The sequence below is a fragment of the Bactrocera neohumeralis genome, chromosome 3 (assembly GCF_024586455.1).
Source record: "Bactrocera neohumeralis isolate Rockhampton chromosome 3, APGP_CSIRO_Bneo_wtdbg2-racon-allhic-juicebox.fasta_v2, whole genome shotgun sequence".
NCBI lineage: Eukaryota > Metazoa > Arthropoda > Insecta > Diptera > Tephritidae > Bactrocera > Bactrocera neohumeralis.
Window position 1 is genome coordinate 21,885,135 of NC_065920.1, and position 24,499 is coordinate 21,909,633.

Consider the following 24,499-nt stretch of genomic DNA (forward strand, 5'->3'; position numbering starts at 1 on the left):
CAGTGCTTCGGTTTTTCGTGTGAAGAAAGTGATAGTGTTTTTATTTAAGATTTGCACATCGCCGGTGTAATTAATAAAATAATTGTTTAATATACATATGAAAACATATGAAGTGCGTAAAATGTTATAAAAGTGAAGAAATATGTTGTGCAGTGAAATCAAATCAAAATGTGATGCCGCGTTGTCCCATTTCTTGTAATTCGATTCGTGTGAGTTCGTTTTCGATCGGTTTAAAAGTTCTTAAATGATATGAGTGTGTACATACATATGTATGTATAATATGTTTAAGAAAAATATCATGCTAGCATAAGGTTGTGTTTGCAAATCGTCGTGAAATAAATTTATGTGTGAAATAATTATATTTGTAAAAATAAATCAAGTATTAAGTGTTATTGGAAAGTGTATTTAAAAATTTTAATGTGCGTTCATTTATTTTACTACTTTTGGAATTGGATTTTACCTTTGGAAACTTACAATTAATACACAATGGTGAGTGTTTTACTTTGAAACATTAATTTCAAAAAAATATATATTATATGTAAATATTTGATAATTACTACAAAACAATTTTTTTAATGTGATATTAATATACTCGTAAAAACTATAGTAAAATTCATTTAATTCTTTATTCTAAAAAGTAAAACTAATTATATAATAAGTTCATCATCATTGCAAACACAATTTTCAGATAAATTATTGAAAAACTTGTCTTAATGTAATTTAATTCTTAATTTTAATGAAGTGTTCAATACTTTGGGTTGAATGATTGGCAAATTTTCTGTATATACCAGTGAAATGTCTCAAACCCGACACCCAATCGAACCAATGCCAGGCAGGAGTGAATGAATGACAATAATCCCTTAGGTTCCATTAAGGGAAGGTTTAAGGTTTCAAGGTAAAAACAAAAACTTGTTTTGCCATTTTATTTCTTAAATATGGATTGAGTAGCTTTATTCGGACCTTTTGTACATTATTTAACACACTTTTGACAATATTGGGTAATTTTTTCATTCAGAAATATTGAAGCATACGCCGATTAACAGAGCTTCCCCCAGAACGTCTTGGAAAAAAACAATTACCCTATATTGGCAAAAGTGTGCTAAATAATGTACAAAAGGTCTGAATAAAATTACGCAATCCATATTTAAGAAGTAAATTCTCAAAATAAACCTTTTTTACTTTGACATCCTAACCAGACGTCGTCAGCGCAAGTCAATTTGTTTGCTGTGATCATTTTGCATATTGTTCTTTAAAAAACTGCCGCAACAACATAATAATAATTACATATTTAATGAGATCTTGTCCGTTTATCAAAGGTAATTTCAACGAAATATTACCTAAATAGTGTCCGTGTCCGGTTACAGGAATTGTATGGAAATATTCGTGAAATTTGTCCTGTTATGAGAGCTATCCGCTCGTGAGAACTGTCCGCAAAGGGGTTAATACAACATAAAATATTTAATTATTCCTAAATATTTATTTTGTCGCCTTCATAATAATCCTCCCCAGATGTAATATACTTATGCCAACGATTTTCCCAGTCCACTTTTCATAAGCACTCTTTGGGATGGCCTTCAGCTCAGTCTCCGAATTTCGTTTTATTTCTTCGATCGTCTGATAACGGGTTTTATTCCGATGAGTCGTTTGCATGTCAAACTTATAAACTCTTGTCTCATTGGCAGTTTTAATGCTCTCCATGAATGTGGGGTCGGAATTCGCACTATCAAGCATGACTAAAGACCCGTTTACGGTGCTCTTTTTGAAATAAATTCAGCTTTATCGGGACGAGTCGAGCAAGAACGCGTTTCATACCCAAAATATCTATAAAATTCATTCGAATGGACTCGCGAGAGATGTCGGGCTCTCTTGTCATCTCTCTTGCCTCACGATTTTCAAGCACCACATCCTTCACTTCTTTAATATTTTCATCAATTTAATTGAAGAGGTCGAAGGTGGTCCAGAACAAGGAATGTCTTTAACGGTCTCTTGACTCTCTTTGATGGCTTTGTACCACTCGTAGACTTGTTTTTTGATAAACCTGAATCACCTTAAGTCTTCTCCAACTCTTGCAATGATTCCGCACGCGAAACTTCGTTAGAAATACAAAATTTGAAACAAATTATTTGTTCGATAGTTTTATTAATTGGCACGCACCTCTGAGGTGTATCGACTTAAGCAGCTGCTATAAACAAAGTGGTTGACAGATTGCGCTCATATTTGAAATAGTAATTAAGAACAGTCCTACCAACTTAGCAAAATACATTTTTTGAAATATCATGTACCCGGTGAATTTAATTCCTATTTCCGGGTGAGTTTTTGTCACAATGTATATCATTCAGTTTTCGTCTTTGCAGACCGGCCTGTCAGATGTGCACTACTTTTTTCAGCATAGGCGGCATTATCTCGCTATTGAGGCACTTAATAAGGGTATTTAATTGGTCTCAATAGATAATTACTTATGGAATATGGACCAATGACCTGTCATAGGTCTACAAAAAATAATCTAAGGGAGTCAGGTGCCAAAATCATTGAACACTTACTTAGATGTTCCTTATTAATGTGGAAAAATTATTAGATCAAAAAACGAACTATATATATTATAATTTTGTCATATGATATACGTTCTCTGGTAATATATTAACTTCAAATGGTTGCGTTTATCAAAGCCCTAATTCAGCTTTTCCGTCAGAAAATTTCCCCCCAATTTACTTTGCTCTGTTTAATTTTCTCTATGTACATGTTAGACTACCTCTTCTATCTTCATTGAAACAATCGCGTTAACTCAGATATTTGGAATATCTTACCATAAAACTTAGAATTTTTGATAAATTTTCGGTGTCCTATAACAACGGTTGCCTACATTTCGGCGCGCAATTGAATCTACTTCGTTGCTCACACCATACAGACCAAGGCGCACTATCCAATCATTTTGCTTATGACGCAAATAATCGTATAACGGAATCAGTTTACACCTCCACTAAACTCCGAGTGAATTTTCGGACGAACCAAATTCAATTGAGGCGCCGTCTCATTGCTGTACGCGATGCAGCTGCCACTCATGTGGCAATATTAACGAAATGCCAAAGTGCCGGGCACAATTCAATTTAATCCGCAGACCTGCTCAAAATTGTGGATGCAACAGCAAATACAAGTACGCTCATTGAGTGACACGTATGTATATAACGGACATAAAATTGTGATCATAGCTAAGTATGTGGACACATACGAGTTGCATTAATATTGAAAAGGTTTAGATACTTACTATACATACGTAGGTTCTCTTTTAGATGCTTAATCGAGCTCAGCCATCAGTTGTAAGCCACCTGATTTTTGTCGGATTAGTGGTCACGCCAGGGTTCTTCGTAGTAGTTTTGGTTTTTGTGGCGACATTCCGTAAATATTCGACTCCGGATTGGTTCAAAGTAACCGAGCACTACTCTGTACTAGTTAAAAAGTTCTAAAACAAACTCTAACCTCTTTTCTTCACTTCGCTACTTGTTAGGAACTACGAGACTTTTCGTCCAGTAAAGAGACAAAAGAAAGATGCAAGATTTACATTCTAATTGATGTGGGCGCTCTTGGCTCAAAAAATATTATTTTCAGTATTCAATGTAGGTTTGGTTAAGACGTGGGGTGATCCACAATTGGATGGATCTAACGTGGACGAATATTTGTTCTTTGTATTATTCAAAAACTCTTTAAAGAGCGCAATAGAAGAGAAAGTGACAAGATTATTCCACCACGCTGTCCTTCATACAGCTTTGGTAAAGAGCGTCTGAAAAATAGTTAGTCGCTCCGCGTGTGTACCTCTTGGACAGTGTCCAATCAGAACACCTACAATTGCAATAAGATTGACTTTGCTAAGTGCAAGTTGTTCGGAGCACGTCTTACGGTTCACTTGGGACCAAAAGGAGCTCGTAGTTCTGGTTGTTGACCAGCGTTTGCCGAGCTCACTCCAGGTCCATAGCTCCAGCGTTGGAACACAAGAAATTCCGAAATCAATAGCTTACTTCGGATTAACTTTAAGAAGATATCTAACAATTGAAGGAATGACCACAAAACCTAAAATTTACCGAAGTCAAGAAATCATCAGTAGTCGAAACATCCCAATATCATTCACTTTCGACATTTCCACTACCTTCATAAACATGCGATATAATACCCATTACCAATTTTAGACAGACCGATTTCTTGCAGGGTCGGCTGTCTGCACACACAATTGGTCAACTAAACCTCAACCAACGGTATTTCTTGTATCCATTGACTCTGTGTACAGGCGGTGCAGCTCCAGAGTCAAAATAACTGTCAGAACAGCAGTAAAGCAGCCTTAGCCGAAACCTTTAACAGCCACTAGTAGTCAATGTCAGAGATCGATAGCCCTTGCATGAGCGGACACAGCAACATACCGTTATGTGTATGGCGTACGTGTACACTCGTATAAACATGGTTGTTATGCGGCAGGAAATCGCTCTTCGCAATTGAGTGACTTTTAGCGTTGTTGGCATTGATTGAAATTCGATATTGCGAAGGCGTGTGCTTATGTCGGCATAATTTCGTGCGAGCGTGTAAGTGGCAGGCAGGCAGGCAGGCGGGATGCTAGCAAGTTTGTTATGCCTAGAGCAAATTACTGCTGAGTACTACAAAGTAAATGTGCTCGTATCAACGACTGAATTTGTAAGTGTCATGGTATATGACTATATCGTAAATGCCGTTTATATATAATATATGTGTGTGTTTGTGCGTGTGGCCAGTCATAAAACATAGGCGGGTGAAAATCAATGCGCCATTTCATAAATTGTTATATCGCATAAAAAGACGATGACAACACTTAATTTCGCTGAAACTCACTTGAATTATGTTTTACTTTCTTTGTTTGACGCATAATAAATATTGAACAAATGTGTACAAAAGGAATTTAACAAAACTGGGGTATGCAACAAATGATTTAATATTAGAAATTTAAGTCACTTATGTAGGTGAAATTACAATTTTGCGGCATATATGGTGAAATGCGAGAGTTTACAACTAATTCATCAGTTAGATCAGTCTGGAGCCCCAAAAACAGCCTTACTTCGACAACTTATTTTTGAAGTAATATCAATAGAATCGAGTTCCTTTATTTTTGGCTTCACTAAACTGTATTTGCTGCATTTCTACAGACCTCCTTGGTCATTTTAGTGTCATTCCATTCTGTTCTTATCCGTATATTGGTCAAAAACCTTCTAATCCAGCGTTGTATAGCGGGATCAACACCTATTGACTAGATACAATTCAGAATAGATTCAGTAGAGATGTTGTTGAAGTCTCCAGATATATCCAGGAATGCTCCAAGCCTTTTCGATATTAAATACCAGAGTGCAGGCTCTACTGATGGGGCCTTCGTATATCCGTGTTACGCCTTGAACAAGCTTCTAGGAAGCACTGCGACCATAATGTGCGCGTCCAAGATCTTCTCTAGCGTTTCAGCAGGAAGGAAATTAAGCTTATAGGCTTAAACTCTTTTGAGTAGGTTAGGTTGTTTCCACCTGCCTTCGGTATGAATACTTTCCTAGCCTCTTTTCATGCGTCTGGTACATAGTTGAACTTCATGCAACCCCTAAAAATCGCTTTTAGTCATGGCACGGATAGACAGAGTGCATCCTGTAGCATTGGTGGAATGATTCCGTCCGTACCGAAAGATTTGTATGGATCGAATGAGCAGATTTCCCATCCTATTTTTTTCTATATAAAGATGTGTTCGGAAACGTTTACCCCTTAGTTGCTAGGACTTACCGCGTCTTTACAGCATGGAAAGTGCACACTGACTAGGTCTCCCATGAGTCATGGCAGTTGTCCGTTCACTCTCCGCTATTTTTGCGAATTAGACCAGGCGAGGCGGGGATTTTGGGTAATAACTACATAAGTCTTGCCATCTCATTGGTTTTTCCTGGATTCTCGCTTTGTCCTGCGCACGATCTTCCTTAAAATATCCTTATATTCATTCCAACAGTCCTCGCTTTCTGCTAGCTTGGTCCAGTTGCAACTTTCCGGCACTTTACGTCTGCAAGCCCCAAGCTCCCGTTTTCGTTTTATGCTTGAGTCGCACCGTAGGGCATGCGAAGTGAAAAGCCGTATTGAGGAAATTCGTAAATACAGTAACGCCCTTTTCAAGCTCTACATGTGAGTTATACCTGCAATGTCTAAGTCTCTTGCTTAATAGTATCCGACTGTAGAGATCCCAGTTTTTATTCCTGGGATTTCTCCTAAACTAGTCAGAGAACGGCGGAGTGCTTAGCACTCTCCAGTTATCTACCAATGCACCTTTACTTGTGTATAAACTTATGTTTAGAACGTCTTAGTAAGTGGGTTCTTTGAAGGTAGGTTCCTCACCTCGCTTAGCAACCACTAGACTACTTTGTAAAATTTAATAGAGTAGTGACTAACCTCGTTGATTGATGTCGGGACTGCCCCAAACCGTATGATGGACGTTAGCATCAGCGCCCGCCACCAACGTCTCATACTTGGCACCCTTCCCTACTACAATCGTCAGATCATCTGTAGAAAGACTTAAATCAATATGGGAAACTAGGCTTTTCCTCACCAATATCGCTGATCTTACCTTGTTAGTTACGCTCGGGGTATAAGTTGTGTAATTCTGTGAGTTCAGCCCAGCGACCACGTTACCCGTTGCAAGCCATGGTTCCTGGACTAAACCCACGTCGTAGTCGCCTCTATCTAATTTAAGAAGAAGCTTGGCAAAGGCGATCTTACTTTTGTGGAGCATGTTAGCGTCGGTCTTCGCAACATTTTAAAATTTTTATACCGTTAAGTAATCCTGCTCCATCACCTCCTCTTCCTTCCGACTGGACTTGCCCTCAAGACGGTTACATATTCCGACCACCGCCTTGTATCTTGCTTTTGCTTTCAACCCCTCCTTTTTTGGCTTCTTCCGGGGAGCTCTCACAACCACCGCAACCTACTGCCGTTGCAGTGAAGGTGTGGCCGCTGACGACACAGCTCTTAAGATCGCTGTACCCGCTGATAGTAGCAGCCTCAACTCCCATCAACGTTTGGACTGATATCCCAGTTCGCTTCGTTCCTTTTTTGTCCTTCATGTTGAGTTTTAAATTTGAGGATCCTTACTCTTTAACGTTTTATACCCTCCACCAAGTACCTCTTGAGCAATAACCGTTGTATTACCCGTTCACCTACTTCTGAGGATGCATGTAAAGCAGTCCAACATAAGGAGATGATTTGAAAATACGTCAGCCTTCCCTAGAAGTCGCCTAACCGCAAAATAAAGGCTCTGCCAGGAGCCAGCTTGATATCATGACATTTTAAGCACCGACACCCATTGCCTAGTCGACACCCGCGTGGAGGATACAGCTAAGAGAATTTTTGCCAACCTATGCAAATGTTTTTTGACTCATTTCAGAAGAAAAATATAGAAAAACGTCTGTCACACTTGTCGGAATCGAACTCGAAATAATTATTAGATTTTCATATATGTAAGTAGTGGAGATTGTTCACATTAGTCAACGGAGTGCATATATTAGTGTATTGGTTGCAAAAAATATGTAAACAAAATTAGTATTATCAAAAAAATTATGTTAGGGTAGTAAATTTCTGCTAACTAAACGGCCCATAAGGGCTTAATACAATATAATAATAACTTTTAATACAACTATTCATAACTAATTTGGTGTAAACCTTAAGAAATTATACCATACCTAATAACAACCAGGCAATAATTTTCCCATAAGTGGTTGAAAGCACTTCCCTTGGAGGACATATGCTTAAACAATATATATAATTGCAAATTACTACTTCAAGCAATAAACCAACCAGGGTGTTATTTTTCGAGCAGCAGGCTTATGAATAGATATTATATAAACTATAAAATTTATTTCACACAGTGAAAGTAAATGTAAAAGGAAGTATACAAGTACATGTGTACGTATGTATGTTTATATCGTTTAATTTTTCCCACTGAACTGATGAAATTGTTATAAGTGCCGACCACGCCCTATTTAGCGGAGTGCCGATTATGCATACTTAGTAATTTCAGTTTATTTGAATGGAAATTTTTGGATTATTTAACGAATACCCTGAAAAAAAAGGATATCGTTTCAACTAAATTATATTGATTCAACAAATTATTTTTTATAAAGTGCTTGGTTTCAGTGTGTTAGCATTTGCGGCGAACTGTTTAATCAAAAATTTACACTATGGAATTCCATGAGCAATGTTCTCCAAGTGTTTTTATGAAAATACTTAAACGTCTAGTAGTGAGTAATTGGGATTTCTCGATCTTTCGAAGTTTCTGTTTTCATCTTGATTTGCTTTCTCTACTTGCTATCACACTACTGTTCTTTTAGAAGCTCGGAGTGATTTTTATTAAATCTTAAAATTTATATTTTCGAGTATTGCGATAGCATTCATAAATCGTAGATCGTAGCGATTTGAACGACTGTGTGTATAGCAGTTCAAATCTCTAAAAGATTTTAAGATCCTACCAAATCTATAGCATAAAAATTAAGATTTAAAACATTTTGATGAGTGCTTTAAGAACAAATTCCACTGAAAAGAAGGGTGTTTAAAGTTAAATTAGGGACAAATACTTAGTTTACTTTATAAGATGCCGTATTCTTTCATCCATTTTCTTCAGTGTACAAATTCTGTAAAAGGGTTTCGTGCTTCAACTCAAATTGATTTGATAATGGTTATTACAGGTGTGAGCTAATCGCATTGTTATAATTTCTGTGCGGTCGCTTATTATTACCCAAGCTCAACAATTTTCTAAATATACTTCCTGCTAAACTGCCTATAAGTACCTCTGTTGAGCAGCAATCCATTTCATACCAACAAGTGCAAGCGTTCAAAATGTTCCTGAAGTTCTTATCGCAATCGTATCCAACGGATAAAAATGTTTTTCTAATACCAAGATTTGCTCTACGCATCGCCGGCTTCTATCCGGGGGATGGCAACTCTAGACGAATGCAAGCGTGGCTAATCTTCAATTTTGTCGTTCTCGTTTATGGTTCTTATGCCGAATTCATGTTTGGCATACATTATCTATCGATCGATGTCGTACGCGCTTTGGATGCTTTATGTCCGGTTGCATCGAGCATTATGTCGGTGTTGAAACTGGCCCTCCTCTGGTGGCATCGTGAAGAGTTGGATCGTTTAATCAGACGTGTCACTGAGCTGATTGCAACACAAAATAGTCGCTTGAAGTTGGCCGATAAACGCCGTTACTTTACTATCGCAACACGTCTTTCAGCATCGGTTTTGTTTTTCGGCACCACCACGAGTACTTTATATACCATACGAGCGGGTATTGTGAATTACTTAAGTCATTTGCGTGGAGAGGAGATTCCATATGAGACGCCATTTAAAATGATGTGAGCATATAGTGACATATATGGTTAAATTTCTATAGCCGATTTCTATTTTTGTTTCTTTTTGCAGTTTTCCCAAACCGCTACTTTCCATGCCGATATTTCCGCTCACATTTATTTTCTCTCATTGGCATGGGTACATCACTGTTGCCGGTTTTGCCGGCACTGACGGTCTCTTTCTATGTTTCTGCATGTACATTGGCACACTGCTGAAGGCTATTCAATATGATACGAAAGATCTGCTTTTGGATGTTGGCTGTGGAGAACGTAAACACACATCAGAAGCTGAGATCAAGGAGTGTTTAAAGATGATTATAGCGCGGCACAATGAAATTATAGATCTGGTTAAACGCTTTTCGGCCGTCATGTCGGGCATAACATTGGGACACTTTGTGACATCGAGCGCAATTATTGGCACTTGTGTGGTGGATATGTTGTTGGTATGAATAATTATGATATCTAGCAGTACTGTCAACATATTTTTTTCCAGTACTTTAGAACCAGTTAGAAACACTTTGCTTTCGATTTAAACACCGCTTACCCGGTTAGAGTGGAGTTAACAACAGCGCGCCTGTCGTTTCCGCTCTTTGTTATTTGACGCCAACTGGTGTTACCAAGTGCAGCCAGGGTCGTCTCCACCTGATCCCCTCCAAGAGAGTGGAGGTCTTTCTCTCCCTTGCTTCCATCGGTGGGTATTGCCGCGAAAACCTTCAAATTTGGAGTGTCCTCTTCCATCCGGATAACATTACCAAGCCAGCGAAACCAGCATTTGATACGGAGAACTAGGTCAATGACGGCCTATATCACCTACAGCTCATAGTTTCATTGACTGCGGTATTCGCCAAAGCCTCTGTCTTAACGCCGACCGATCGGATGTTGTCATTGTCCTTGCTTCCGCACCAAATAGCAACACGGTAATTGTTAGGGGCTTTTGGTTTTTATCCATCAAGAGAGGACTTTACTTTTCAATTGTCTACTCAAGTCAAAGTGGCAACTGTTGACAAAGTGATATTGTTGTTGGTGGTAAAGCTGGTTCCAAGATAGACGAAATTATCTACGACTTCGAAGTTGCTGTCAATAAGGACGTGTGAGCCAAGTCGCAAATGTGATGACTGTTCATTTGATGACAGGAAATATTTCGTGTTCTCATCGTTCACAACCAGAGCTATACGCTTCGTTTCCTTGTCCAGTCGATCGGCGTATGTCAACAGATGTACACTCTATTAGAAGATTGTGCCTTATCGATTCACTCTCAATACTGACAGAGCCTTGGTGTTACTTAACGTCAGTTTACACAGCCGTATGAGTTTTACCTTTATGCCGAGGTCGAAAGCGGCTTTAAAATCGACGAAGAGGTCGTGGGTGTCGTTCTTCTTTTCACGGGTCTTTTCCAAGATTTTGAGCATGGTAAATATCTGTCCAATAGTAGGTGTTCTGTGCCTAAAGCCACATAGAGGCAAGATATTTCGGAAAGATGTTTCTTTTTAGCCCGTAGTATGCTATTGGGTTATCAATTCTTTGCGATTTCATTTTAAATATATGGTATATGTATTGGAAATATGCCCTGAACTGAAATCTCCTCCAATATTGTTTTTGTTTTAATGAATTTTCCACCCTTGAGAGTTCATATTATCTCTGTAACGTTTTCATATAATAGTTAGATTTTAGTATTTCCTCAATATAGTTGCTTTAGGTAATACATTTTGGATTGAACCTTGTCTTATATTTCTGCAAAACAACTTGAAAAGTACGATTAGTTTCATTTTACTGTGCTACTTCTATATCTTGCAAGGTCAAACCTTGTAATAATTCTATTATCCCTAGTTCTCCGATTACGGCGTTTTGGTTTATTTGGTTCACACCATGGCTGTCAGCACCGAATTGTTCCTCTACTGTCTGGGTGGCACAGTGGTCATTGAATGTGTAAGTAATTCAATATTTTTCGAAAGAAATTTTTAAAATTCTATTACCAGCGTTATATACATATGTATTTGTTAAAGAGCTCTCAACTGGCCACTGCGGTTTACGATAGCAATTGGTATACTCATACTGTAGATGTGCAGCGAATGGTGCTTTTGATAATTATACGCGCTCAACGCAGTTTGGTATTGAAAGTGCCGTTTTTTGCGCCGTCACTGCCAGCACTAACTTCAGTGAGTAAGCAATTGAGGTTATGTAGGCTACTTATATGCTCTTTTTTCAATAAATATTAGTAAAAATTGTTAGGGAAATTTTAGTCCATAGACTTAATTTTATGCATAAATTGTCTTTATCTATACTTTCCTACTTTTTCAGATTTTGCGTTTCACTGGTTCTCTGATTGCTCTAGCGAAATCTGTTATTTAATTCCAAAACTTCTCATAATTTGATTAATTTATGCCTAATTTAATAAATTACATGAAAACTAATAAACAAAATTCAAAGTTATTTATTTTGTTTTTGTTTGGAGGTTTTTGAATCTGGAAAGTTTTCATTGAGTCCATAACAATTACCAAAAGTTGTTAAGGATTATTAACAGTCGATCTCAATCCTCTTTTCGAATTGGAACCTCATTTAAGATCAAATGAATTAAAGAGATCGTCTTCGAATTTAAATTTTTACTAAATTAACATACTTTTCGACCTCAAAGTTCTTTATATAGATAATGAAGCTCTGCGTTTTTCGAAATTTCTTCAAAACTTTGTGCATCGTGTGTATTTCAACTATGTTGTTCCGAGTTAATGGGAAAACTCTAGCGAATACTATGTTATCGCTCGAGATGGTATGTTGCACGCTGAAATGCTAAAAATTTAAATATGGTAATGAAACTTGCTGTATATGTTCCTTGGACAAAAAATACGGACATAAGGACGAGTCCAAGTACACTCACAAAACGTCAGGAACCGTAAACGTATAAAGTACGATAACTACGCACTAAATTAAGATATAAAATTATCTGCCTTTCAAGTATGTCAACTTATGACCAGAAATTATCCAAATCGAACCAAAACTGCTCAAGGCTCTAGGTACTTATTTTTATAATTGGCTTTTGACTGAAAATATTGATCAATGTGTGAGATATACATATAATAGCAATTCAGAGAGAATCTTTTCCTGATAGTGGGTTGAATCGGGTGAATATGTACCTGAAGGTACTTCACTGACTTCAGTGCTTGGAAGTTCCAGGAGTATAAACTGTTCGGTTGCACCCAAACTTAGCCCATACTTACTTGTGTATTTATCGTTTAGAATCAAGAAAGGAAATTTCGACCAAAGAAAAAAACAGATACACTTGGTAGATTTCGTCGCATAAAAACAGAATGGCTTTTGAGCTAGACCATAAAAGAGCTTCGATGGTTTTCCAAAAGACTAATGCTAATCAAGTTTATTACCACGAAAGTCGGTTCTACATTACCGCAAGTGCACAGGATTTGATCACGTATTTTTGGCGATTTAAAACTGTAATATGTGTTCTAATGCTTCTGCGGGCTGTTCTATTCTATCGTTAGTACGGATCGATCTCAAAGTAGTCACATGTCGCGTGTGTGTAGTATGCAATCAATTGCAAATAAACGATCCATTTAACATTGCGGCACAGACAATTAAAAAACACATAAAATATTGCCATAAATTTATCAACTCTGTTGGAATTATTGTGTACTTACTGGTAATATACGTATTGTGACAATATACTGACAGTAATCTTACTAAGCATACCCCAGTCGGTACATAGCTATTGAACAACCCTTTATGTGTATGAAAAATGTGTTTTTTTTTCTCACTGAGTTCTGAATGTATGCCATCCATCTAACGTCAGCTCTTGTTACGTAAATAGGTAGGTGCATAAATTGACACCCCGCACATACAGACAGACATATTACCCTATTGTATTGCCATAACCGCATAACGCAAAAGGCAACTTCGTGCCGCGCACACAATGTAGCTAACTGTTCGGATTGACTACTTAGCCGCTGTGCTTAGCCATAAATTGTGAAAGTGACTGAACGTTTACACGGGGCGCGTGTGCCTTCCACTGCGATAATATGACTTCATATACAATATTTTATTCATTTATTTGTTTTTGGGGTAGTTCTAATTTGCGAAATGTTCTAATTTCTGGACAGTTTTTTTAACGTAAATAGTAAAACTAAGAGTTAAGCCACTTCCAAAAACTATATAAAAAACATTTTTTTTTTCTTATTTTATTTAAAAACATAACAAGTCAGTCCATTACATAACAATTATTAAAAAAAAACAACTTAAAATTTCAGAAATTAATTACAAATTCAGAATAAGGGCTCAGTTCAAAATTAATTTTTGTTTGACATATAATCAGTAATATTTGTTTGTTTTTTGGTTTCTTTAAATCCGATATAGCAATATCGTTACGGAGGGCCAAAAGATTGGCTATATGTTTACTGGAAGACAATTCACTCTTGTTGCACTAATTTATTAAATTGTTAACGCTTTCAATAGCTATAGCATTTGAAATAACTGGTATGTTCTCAACAATATCGTCTTCACTGCTAACAGAAAACTCATCATCGCTACTTAGGTCGTAACCAGTTCCATCTTCAAACTCATCTCCATTCTATTTCTCGATGCCAACAATACACATGGAATTGTTTGGATCAATTTCTGCTAAAAGAGTTTGATTTACTTGGAGAGCTTCATTGCAGTCCTCATTTTTGTTAAGTAACTGTGCTAGTGGCACATCATCATCGCTGTCGTATTGGTCAGAGTCCCAATTTAACAACTTTGTCCAAGAATTCCTCATCACCGTTTGCGTTATCTCATCCCAAGCTTGTTTCAGAAATATTATTGCCTTTCGGATGGAGTGGGATTTCAACAGACTATTCAGTGCACCACCTTCAGCTATTATTGCAGCAAGTAACTTACTTCTGTTAACAAGTTTTGTTAACTTTACGGGATTTTGATCAATTGGTTGCACAGCTGCTGTTACATTTGGCGGCAAGAAATATGCAACTATGTTGCCATCTTTGCTTTGAAGATGCTCAATTGGTGCATGCGCGGAGCAGTTATCAATAAGTAAAAGAGCCTTCGGAGGCAAGTTATTTTTTTGAGAAAACTGGATGACCTATAAACAAAAAAATATTTTAAAATTAAAGAAATTAAAAGCAAAATTATTTCCTCTTACTTAATTAATAAATATCTTGTGAAACCAATCATGAAAGATCCGAGACGTCATCCAAGCATTTTTGGAAAAGTTGTAATGAAGTGGATTATTAAAACCTTTGAAGCTCCTGGGATTTTTGGCTTTTCCAATAACTAAGGGCACTAATTTGTGAGAGCCATCAGCATTTGAACCAAGTAAAATTGAAATTCGTTCTTTTTGACTTTTGTATCCAGGCGCACTTTTTTCACAAGCAGAGACATATGTTTTATCTGGTAGGCAACGATAAAATAATCCGGTTTCGTCCACATTATATAATTGAGACTCTATTAATCCCATCTCAGTGACTTTTGCACGGAATCTGTGAATAAATGGAGTGATCGAGGCAATATCACTAGAAAGAATCTCGTCACCAATTTTTAAAAAACGAATGCCGTGTCGCTTTTTAAATTTAATAAACCATCGCTTGCTCGGAATGCATTTTTATTTTTATCGGAGTATTCTTCACCAAACATTTGTTCAGCTTTTTCCTTTAATATTGTTGCTGTCAATGTACACTTCCTTTCCCGTTGTTTTAAAAACCACTCATAAAGACGACTTTCCATTTTCGGGAATTCGCACTATGCATAGTTTTATTTTTTGCTTCCTGATAAGTGTTGGAAACAGCATTTAATATAGATGATCTATTTGACTTGATATAGCTGATGGCAGATTTGCTCACATTGAAATCTAGCGCTAGACGACTCCCTTGAACTCCTTTGTTCAGCTTTTCCAATATCTTTACTATGGTTTCCAAAGATAAAGTGTTTTTTTACGTTTATTTAACATTTTTAGAAAGTTACTTTTAGTTTTCGGTAGAGTCTAGCAAAATATGTCCACGTGTATCAAATTTCACATAATGAATGACGAAAACACCAAAAATATGGCAAAACAAACACTAAAATATAACTTGGGGATTCCCCTTTCTATTTTACCATTGTTCAGTAAAATAAAACCCAAGAATGGGAATTCCCTTGTGTTAAAAATATAAAAAAACTCTCAGAAATTAGAACCTCAAGATCTAATTTCAGAGCGTCCAATGCATTAAAAACTCTGGTTCTAATTTCTGGATGTTCTAATTTTTGAGAGTTCTAATTTGTGAGCGTCTACTGTATTGAGTATTTGTATACAACAGGAAATTGCGTTTAGAACTTCGATGAAATTTTTTACAGTTATTGTAATAATAATATATAATAATGTATATATGTATATTAGGGTGTTTTTTTTTTTTTTTTTTGAACTATTAATTTTTTCAATTCCGTCACAAAATTTCCTTGAAAATACCCTAAAAAAAATTTCCTGAAAATTTTAGCCCTTAATATTAACATTAATAACTGGACCAAGGCCTGTAAAAATTTTCCATAGAAAATACACTACAATCGTGAGTTTTTATCTTTAAATTCCTACAGATCAGAGGTATTTTATGGCATCGCTTTGACTTTAGACGCATACTTCTCAAAATTGTTCAATCTACAAAAGTGCTCAGTGCAATAAAGTCGTAACTCACACCGGCGATGTAGTACGGGCCTCCAAAGCCGATTTTTCAAAGAATTTCGCATTTTTTTTTGTGTATATCTCGTAAATGACAAGAGCTATAGAAAAAATGTACATGACAAATTTGTAGGAAATTTTATTTGCTATAAAAAAGGTTTGAGGTCAAAATCGCTATCATTAATACTTCTCGAGATATTCGGCTTTTTAAGTGGTTAAACATACTTTCTTTCATAGCTATGTTTCGATCTAGGGATTCACGTTGTTATAGTCCTCCTACTCACCCCACAGAGCTTAATTTCATTAAGTTAATAAGATTGAAACGTATATCGCTTACGAAGATTGTATCAACTTACATGTGTGAAGACATTCATAAATACAAATATTCATACCTTTTATTTGAAACTTCTTTTTAACGTCTTAGATATACATTTTCTCATAAAGCCAGCGACAATGGTAGGCGTCATCATCTTTATTCCTTTTTTATTATTTTTTTTCACACACCGCTACTTTTGATTACCATCATCTTACTACCTCACTTCTATTAAGTCTGTTCACCCATCATTTCTCATAAGCCTCATCAATGCTGAAACACCGTCTATACAATGGCATCAATAACGTCTGCACCATAACACCAACACACCATATTTATTATCTCTACTCTCAGCTACATATAAAGGGTGATCCTTTTCGAGGTTCTCTACTTTTGTAAAGAAAACAACAGAGACAGAGAAATTTAATGGGGAATGTTTATTATCAATCGAAGGAACATACATACTTTGACATTTAGTTTTTGAAGATTATCTCTTTCAAATGCTGGCCATCCGTTGAGTACAATTTTCTATGACTCGTTCTAGCATTTCGACTGGTAACCGGACCTCAAGCCTCACAAAACCGTTCACTTTTTCTGGATGAAATGTCAGCTCTTAAATCTCTTCAAGTTGCTCTTTGTCCCAAATGCGGAAATTTTGCTTATTTACATACCCATTGAGCCAGAAAAGGGCCTAATCGCTGAACAAAATTTGGGTCGAAAATTTCGGATCTTTTTGAAACTTTTCAAGTTCGAGCAGCTTCAGTTCTTGCACAAGCTGTATTTTGTATGCTTTTAAGATAAAATCTCGACGTAAAATGCGCCAACTCCGAGTTGCTGCGAACGGTGACGTACCGACTCTCCACGATCTTCGTGTACACTCTCAGCTACGGCAGCTATATTTTTTTCACTGCGTGCTGGACGTGACATATTCGGTCGAATATTATCCAATAATGGATGCTTGGTCTCAAGATGGCTGATGGTGTTGCGAATAGTACGCTCAGTAGGCCGGCTATGTTGACCATAAGTTAAGCGAAGCGCGAACCACATTCTTTACAGATCGGGAATTTTCGTGGAACGATTTGTGGGCGTTGTCTTTTCATGACTCACGTTGATTTGTCAAAAAAGGCTATTAAAAAAATTATCTCTACTTGGATCACTCGTTAAATATAGTAATAAACCAATAACAAATTGTATAATGTCACTCTTAACTGACAGTAGGGACTCTGTAGTATATGCAAAATATTCCAGCTTCCCTTCATATCAACCACAGCAGTAGTTCCGTCAGACAGGAAAAACCACCGCTATAAGGCAAAACATTCGGTTCGAACATCAATTGATATCAGTTATCAAATTTCGTTGAAAGCAATACTAGCATCAATCATATTTTGCTTTAGATCACTTCCTGTAGTAAAAGTCGTTGCTCGTTGAAATATACGCAGGCCTGCTTGATCGGTGACTTTGTTATATCTGGAAACTTTTAGTTTTGTTCATTACTTCGTCTTATCATAATTCCCTGGATATAGGCATTGGCTCAAAAATCATTGCTTTTCCACTTCCATTGGATCCGATGTGGGTTGTTGTTTTAGGAACTAGAAATTCGATTTTTATGCTGAAAACGGCAAGCCATTGTGATACCGAAATAGTCCTAAGTATTGATCGAAAGTACCCTCACAAATCGAAACAATGCCTTGTGCGTGCTACAAACTTGTTGAGACGGCTAATGTGAATGCCGAACGCTTTCAACCTCAGTCTTGTAAAAGCTGGTTTTCAAGTCACCTACCTCCATACAACTTTGACTGTTAGCGTTCAACAAGGTTTTCAGCCTTAATGGACTCCAATAGGGAATCCAGTAGGTACTCCTACGATTGCGGCAAGATCAAACTTGAAAGCGAGTAGTTCAGTGTATATCCTGCGTTCTATAAGGACAGAAATGCCTGCTAAGCTCACGCAAAAACCAGGGGTCCAGCACAATCAGAAATAGAGAGAAAAGAGTCTCTCTGCTGCAAACTCCTCAGCTTTGCAATTTCCAACAATTTTGATATGACAGGCATCCAAACGAGTCTCGTTGTGAACATATTTCCAAAATAATGTTGATTAATGGTGCTGAGTTTACAGTCTTTCTCCACAATCGAAAACCGCGTCCATCTTGATAGATCCGACTTTTGTGGGAGCGTATCGGATGTGGATTTTGTAGTTCACTAATATTCTAAGATTTATAGATAAAGCAAACATTTTATACCCAGTCCCAAGTAGTCTTGGTGGAATCCGCAAACATCTAAGATGAGTTCTTTTTATTTTCATATGGTTTTTTCCTAGTTTTTTTTTCTGAAATGACGACAAGAGTCAGTGAAGTGTTTGTTGACTCTGTGATAGGCTCTCAAATTTTTAATACGCAAACTTGCTCGAAGAAGTGTGTAAGAATTTACATACATACATGTAAATATGCTATGTATGAAAGTAGAAATAAATTCATCGCATCAATAGTTTCAATGGAGTGAAGAGGCCGAGGCGAAACGCGAAGACAAAGTTGTGCCGAGCAAGGCGCCAGTTGTGAGCTTCAACTCGGCTAGAGCACTTGACGTTGCGCTCGCCAACTGATGGGAACTAACTATTAGCCGATTTTGTGATAAATTATGCAACATATTGTGCAACAGCTTTGCGACGCTGACCACCGGGCGCTGCCTGCTGAAGTGCCACCTTAGTGGACGCACACAATAGTAAGCACTCCCACATGATCTCACTCAGCAGCTACTCCCTCCAAACACACCCAAGCACCTACAATGCCATCACTTGTGGTCTAAACCAATGTATATTAATACAGTTAGAATTTTTCGCAACAGAAATCACAACAAAAGCAAACAAACAATTAAATCGGAAACTGTGTACACAATCTTTCAACAGCCATACAGCAACTTTTCCACAATGTCTGACGCGTCAGTTGGCTTGAATAGCCCTTTTACAATATGCGACCGCTTGAGCGCACACATTCCAGCAGCCAGCAATTGACTGGGCAGCGTATAATATATATGTATATGTATGTATGTGTATACATATAGTATGTGCGTTTGTAGCAGCATTCTAGGCGCAGTGGTCAACAACGTCATCGCGGTAATCTGTGTGGACTTTTATTGATTTCAATGAAAGGATTTATTTGCTTGTGCCCTTTTGCAGCCGGGCAGAGTCGCGCTTAGCTTACCCGCATTTGTATGCTCATGCATACATCCTTACATACATATGGTTGCGTGGATCTGTGTGTGCGATGGAGGCTATATTTTTCGCATTGCAGTCATTAAGGCAATGCCTTGCCAATAAATAACTTTTCAGCTTACAAAAGCATTGCTTGAACCGAATGACTGGTTGCTGTGCTATTTGGCATGTGTTGTTTTTGTTTTTGTCTTCCTCTTCACTTTTACTGTTTCCATTTTATACCCGCGTAACATGTTGCCCCGAGTATAAGAGTTTTATCAACTAAAAGCAGTACGAGATAAGGGAAGACGAAGGGTAAAATGTTCAGTTGTAGGTCCATAAAACTGCTTCGACGGGCACAACATATGCATATTTACACATATCTGTGTGTGGGAACATATTGATTTTGACATACATTTCACTTACATCTTCATGAGATACTTGACCTAGTATTACTTACCTTAAGGGAAGCCACACTTAGGCCATAATTGGGTCCATTGTGCTCCCGGTTGGTAATCAAGTAAGCCTCATCCAGTAACTCAGTGGATTAGATAAATGGATTATTTTTTCCACCCCAGCTGCCCAATCTCTCTTAAGTTGTTGCAATAGAAGCCGTGGAAGAGAGCACCTGAGTGAAGATAATGTTCCAGCTCCTCTTTATCGATATGATTGTATAATGTGCGATGATATTGGCCTTTGGTTTCGCTCGATCTTTGCCTGCCCTTTTCTGTTTTATTGTGCTTACTGGGTGAGGGATTTAAGTATTGGCTGCTGCACTTCAGAGGCTATTGCCGATTGTTGGCCTTTTCACTTATACCCATGTACATAAAGACCGGGCTCTAAAGTAAATATATAGACTTTCAATAGTTACTTTTGATTTCTGATGAGTAAGTCTTATATTAAATAATAGCCGCTATATTATTCATTAGCCAGTTATAGTACGCAAGTGTTCACGCCTTTCTTGAATAGAAGCAAACATCGTTATCTCCTGATTTCTATTAATAATAACATATCCGCACAATCGGATAATTGAAGGTGTTCTACACCGCCTTTACAGTGAACCTCGGAAATAAATTTATTTTTATCCCGGGCAGAGACACTTTGAAATCCTTCATTGCTTCGATTACATTCCTGACGATCTGGATCACTACATCGCAGGACCTTCTCCTGGCGGTTCCTTCTTAGCCCACACACTAACTAGCAGTGAGCATTTTCAAGGATGGATCGAAGTCAAAAGGGAAAGTACGGGACGGAGTCTTCTGATAAGAGTTCTATATGAATTCTAGTTTCAGACCACCAGACCACTGTGCCGTTCTTCAAGCGGAGGTGTAGCTTCTTTTAGAGAGGTGTTCATTCACTCGCCGAGCGGCTATACTGGCTTCGAGCTCGCTGACTACGCACTCAAAACTAGTCCACGACTGTACGGCCTCATTGGAAGTAGCATCAACTTTCTTCCATATTATACTTGTATGGGTTACCGGTCACAACAGAATCGCCGAAAACTGCAAAGTCGATGAGTGACCTCCAGTGAGCTCAGCAAGCGCTGGTCTACAACCAAAACTTGTGCGATTGCGAGATCCCTATGGCCCAGAAATAACAGTAAGATTAATCGCATCGCAATTGTAAGTGTCATATCTGGACACTGTCCCACAGGTTTACTGCTTTTGTCAGATTGAGATTTGGCAAACCTGGAGAAGTGGCTGGGATTGATATTAACTGGCCTAATAAATTTGTGCTGACCTCAAAACGCTTTCACTTCTTAGGAGTTTATCAGTAACAAAAAGGACGAGTATATGTCCATGTGAGATCTATCGATTGCGGATCAAACCTACGACCAAATCTAACTTAACCTAAAGATCCGACTGTAAACAAAGACATTTGAACTGACTTATTGTTAATGATGATTTATACTTAATTGAATGCGTTTTACAATAGCTTCTAATTTCGAGATCTTCTTCAGAAAAATAATGAATCTTATGAAAACTGTGTTTCGGAGATATTACTCAATTTATCACTCAACGAGTCACAATCGACCTTTCGGGCACACGTTATGACACTCATCATGTCATGTCAGCATGCGACCTTGCAAGTTGCTTCCTAATTAACAAATGAAATAATTGTGAATATGTCATCCTAGGTATTAGCGATTGCTTGTTCGATTCGCCAGTCATCAATGTTTGACGAATGAAGCCACTATACATAAGTATATAGCATATATTATACAAGTACATTGTTACTTCTGGTAGTTGTGGGTTCACTGACTTTTGCATTATTTTGTCAACACAGTTATGACACTTCCCCGTTGACTCGCTATCATTCTATGCGCGGACCTGTCATTTTGTTGTCATAAACTTTTGTTGCCTTTGATTGATCAACAACAAAGTTAACACTAAAAGAAAAAGGGCAGTTGGTGTCAGTGTAGATGGAGGAATTGCCAACTTCCACGGCGAGTATCTAGCAAATGGCAGTCATCCCACTCACGGTTTCTGATTACATTGACGCTGAGAAACCAACCAAACACTGTAATCAAAAACAAAAGGAAGCGCAATGTTACAGCAATTGTTGCAGGTAACTACAGCGAAGCAGCAAGCAAAAGTCATCTTTCAGTAAACACAATTGCGCAACACTTTGGTTAGAATCAATAACCGTTACTTTGTTCACATTCCCTACAACTCGACTATGCCGGGCATGCTCGTTATATTTTGCTAAGGCTTTCGCTCTCTCTCTCTCCCTCTCCCTTGCCTTTACTTCTTTCTTGCGCTGCTTGCGTGTAAATAGTACAAATGTCAGCAATGGCTTTATTGACATTGATTGACACATTCAACGGTTGCACTGTTGTCCCTTGTGCTTAGGGTAAGTTAAGTATTTACCACAGGCCACAAAGGATTTGTGTATGACCGGTGTGCTATGAGGTGTGAAATGTCCGAAATTCATAACAAATATCGATTACTACATTAAGTTTTTCTAGGTTTACGTGCCTGATTTAGTCATTTTAGGCGACAGCATTTTTAGTCGTATATCCTTCAATGAGTATTATATATGTATGTATGTACTGTGTGTATAAGCGTATGTAAGCTTCACTAAATTGGTGGCTATAGATTTGTGATATTATATATTTGACCAATGCTTTGCTTTTCGACCAAGCAACATGTTGAGAGAAAAAGACAGAGAGTGTGTTAATTTGTTTTCGTCGAGAAAGGACGTTGAGTTGCTTTTTTATTCCAAATTAGCCTTTCAATACTTACAGTTTTTTATATCTACGAAACAGTAGTCAATTTGTCAACGGTGCCGAAAGCGGGTTTAAAACGACGACCAGATCAGTTCCTAAATCACAGAAGACTGTCTCAAAATGTGTGATTAGCAATACACCCTTGCGTACCCAGAAGCAAAAATATCCCCAATTACTTCGGAGATATAGTGTCTCCTTACTAAATACCCCTTTAAGTCTTACTTGTTAGCTAAATAAAGAGAAAATAATTGATTTATCCGAAATCAGTAAAATAACATCCGCCCCTCTTATAGAAAATATTAATGCTATTAAAAATAATTCATCCCTCAATTGCGGCTTATGCAATCGGACACTCGACGTTGGAACTGAGAAGCTGCAGCTGATGTAACTCGAAATATTACTTTAATTTATGCACATATATTTTTCATGAGGCAATAAACTGCAATGCAGTGAATCGCAGTCGCTAAGAGGGGGATTGAAGCACACACCACCAACACCACTGCCTCTCCTCTACTTGCAACATTTGTCAGTCAACTATAATCATATAAATATGACTTAAGTGGATGAGCCAACCACCACAAACAACAATCGTAATATGAATAAATAGACTATGAAATTTCGTAAGACCTCCAAGAGCAACAACAAAAGTGATTTCCTACAAAAACTAAAAGAAAAACGGAATTAAATAAGCCAACCCCTTGGACGGGAGGGGCTGACTGACGAGAAAGGAAACAAATATAAAGGATATGAATAAGGAAATAGTGCATGTGTATATATGTATGTATGTACATATTAATCCCTAAAGCGGGAAGTGAGCTGGAAAACACTACATTCGTATAGAGTATAAAAGATCTTGTGAAATCTCATTTGCCAAATGCAATGCAACTCAATTCAACTGCTTCCATTTTGTGAGCATTTCAATTTCCCCTCTTTTCTTTTGATTTTATTTCAACTGCGAAAATCATAATTTATTGTATTTCGATATTAATGTAGCTTGATGGTATTACAGAATGCAATCATTCAATTTTTTGAAAAGATAAATCGAACAAACGAAATGCCACGAAAGGCGAACGAGAATCGCGCGAAGGGCGCAACGCAACGAGCTGTGCGCTAGCAACGGGATTTGTACATGCTACGAAGCAAAAGCGGATTGTGCAGCATGCGAGCTAGCGAGCGAGTGAATAGATGACGCTTCGGCGCTTGGCAAATTTATACACTAATCAGTTTTACACCAGCAGCAAACGGCAGCAAATAGAAGAAAACCCACAATAAATAGAAACAACAAACAACGGGACGGGGTAGCAAACCGAAGGAGCTTCAATAGCAATCACAGTAGCAGTCATGTCAATGCAGCGACAGCAGCTGTTGCAACAACGTTTGTGGCAACCGAACAACGATGCTCGTCATTGCTGTGGCCGTAGCAGTGGCAGCCAGCCAGCAGCGTTGCAATTGTACAATATTTGTTTGGCCTTACAACAGGGAAACAATAGACGTACAACAAAGCGTATTGTGGCAACAATTGCCACTAGACAAAGTTGAAACTTATTGAATAGCACCGGTGCGATGGCGTGTTGAAGGAACGAAGGGAGTTAGACTGAACTAAGGATTTCGCTAGTGAAGAGAGTTGCAGCAAATAGAGCGAGAAATCAAAGCAAATATTGGCCAATGGTCAAAACGGATGAAACTTTGGCGCCAAAGTAAATAGCACATTGTCTTTATTGTTGCAGTCGCAAATGCACAATTCTACT

The 24,499-nt window shown here is 37.7% G+C and overlaps 1 protein-coding gene across 1 annotated transcript; it reads left to right on the plus strand.

Moving 5' to 3' along the window:
- The first annotated feature begins 8,862 nt into the window (after positions 1 to 8,862).
- LOC126753600 (odorant receptor 24a) lies at positions 8,863 to 11,726 on the plus strand. Its single transcript, XM_050465158.1, has 5 exons — positions 8,863 to 9,383; positions 9,451 to 9,820; positions 11,205 to 11,303; positions 11,381 to 11,533; positions 11,676 to 11,726. Exons 1-5 carry the CDS (start codon positions 8,863 to 8,865, stop codon positions 11,724 to 11,726), a joined length of 1,194 nt encoding a protein of 397 aa, XP_050321115.1.
- The last annotated feature ends 12,773 nt before the right edge of the window (positions 11,727 to 24,499 follow it).

Bases quoted from the DNA above. Each gene is read 5' to 3' on its own strand.
- LOC126753600 (XM_050465158.1), top strand. From the start codon at position 8,863: ATGTTCCTGAAGTTCTTATCGCAATCGTATCCAACGGATAAAAATGTT. The intron at 11,304-11,380 runs GTAAGTAATTCA...TATTTGTTAAAG, and splicing joins GCACAGTGGTCATTGAATGT to AGCTCTCAACTGGCCACTGC. The intron at 11,534-11,675 runs GTGAGTAAGCAA...CTACTTTTTCAG, and splicing joins CACTGCCAGCACTAACTTCA to ATTTTGCGTTTCACTGGTTC.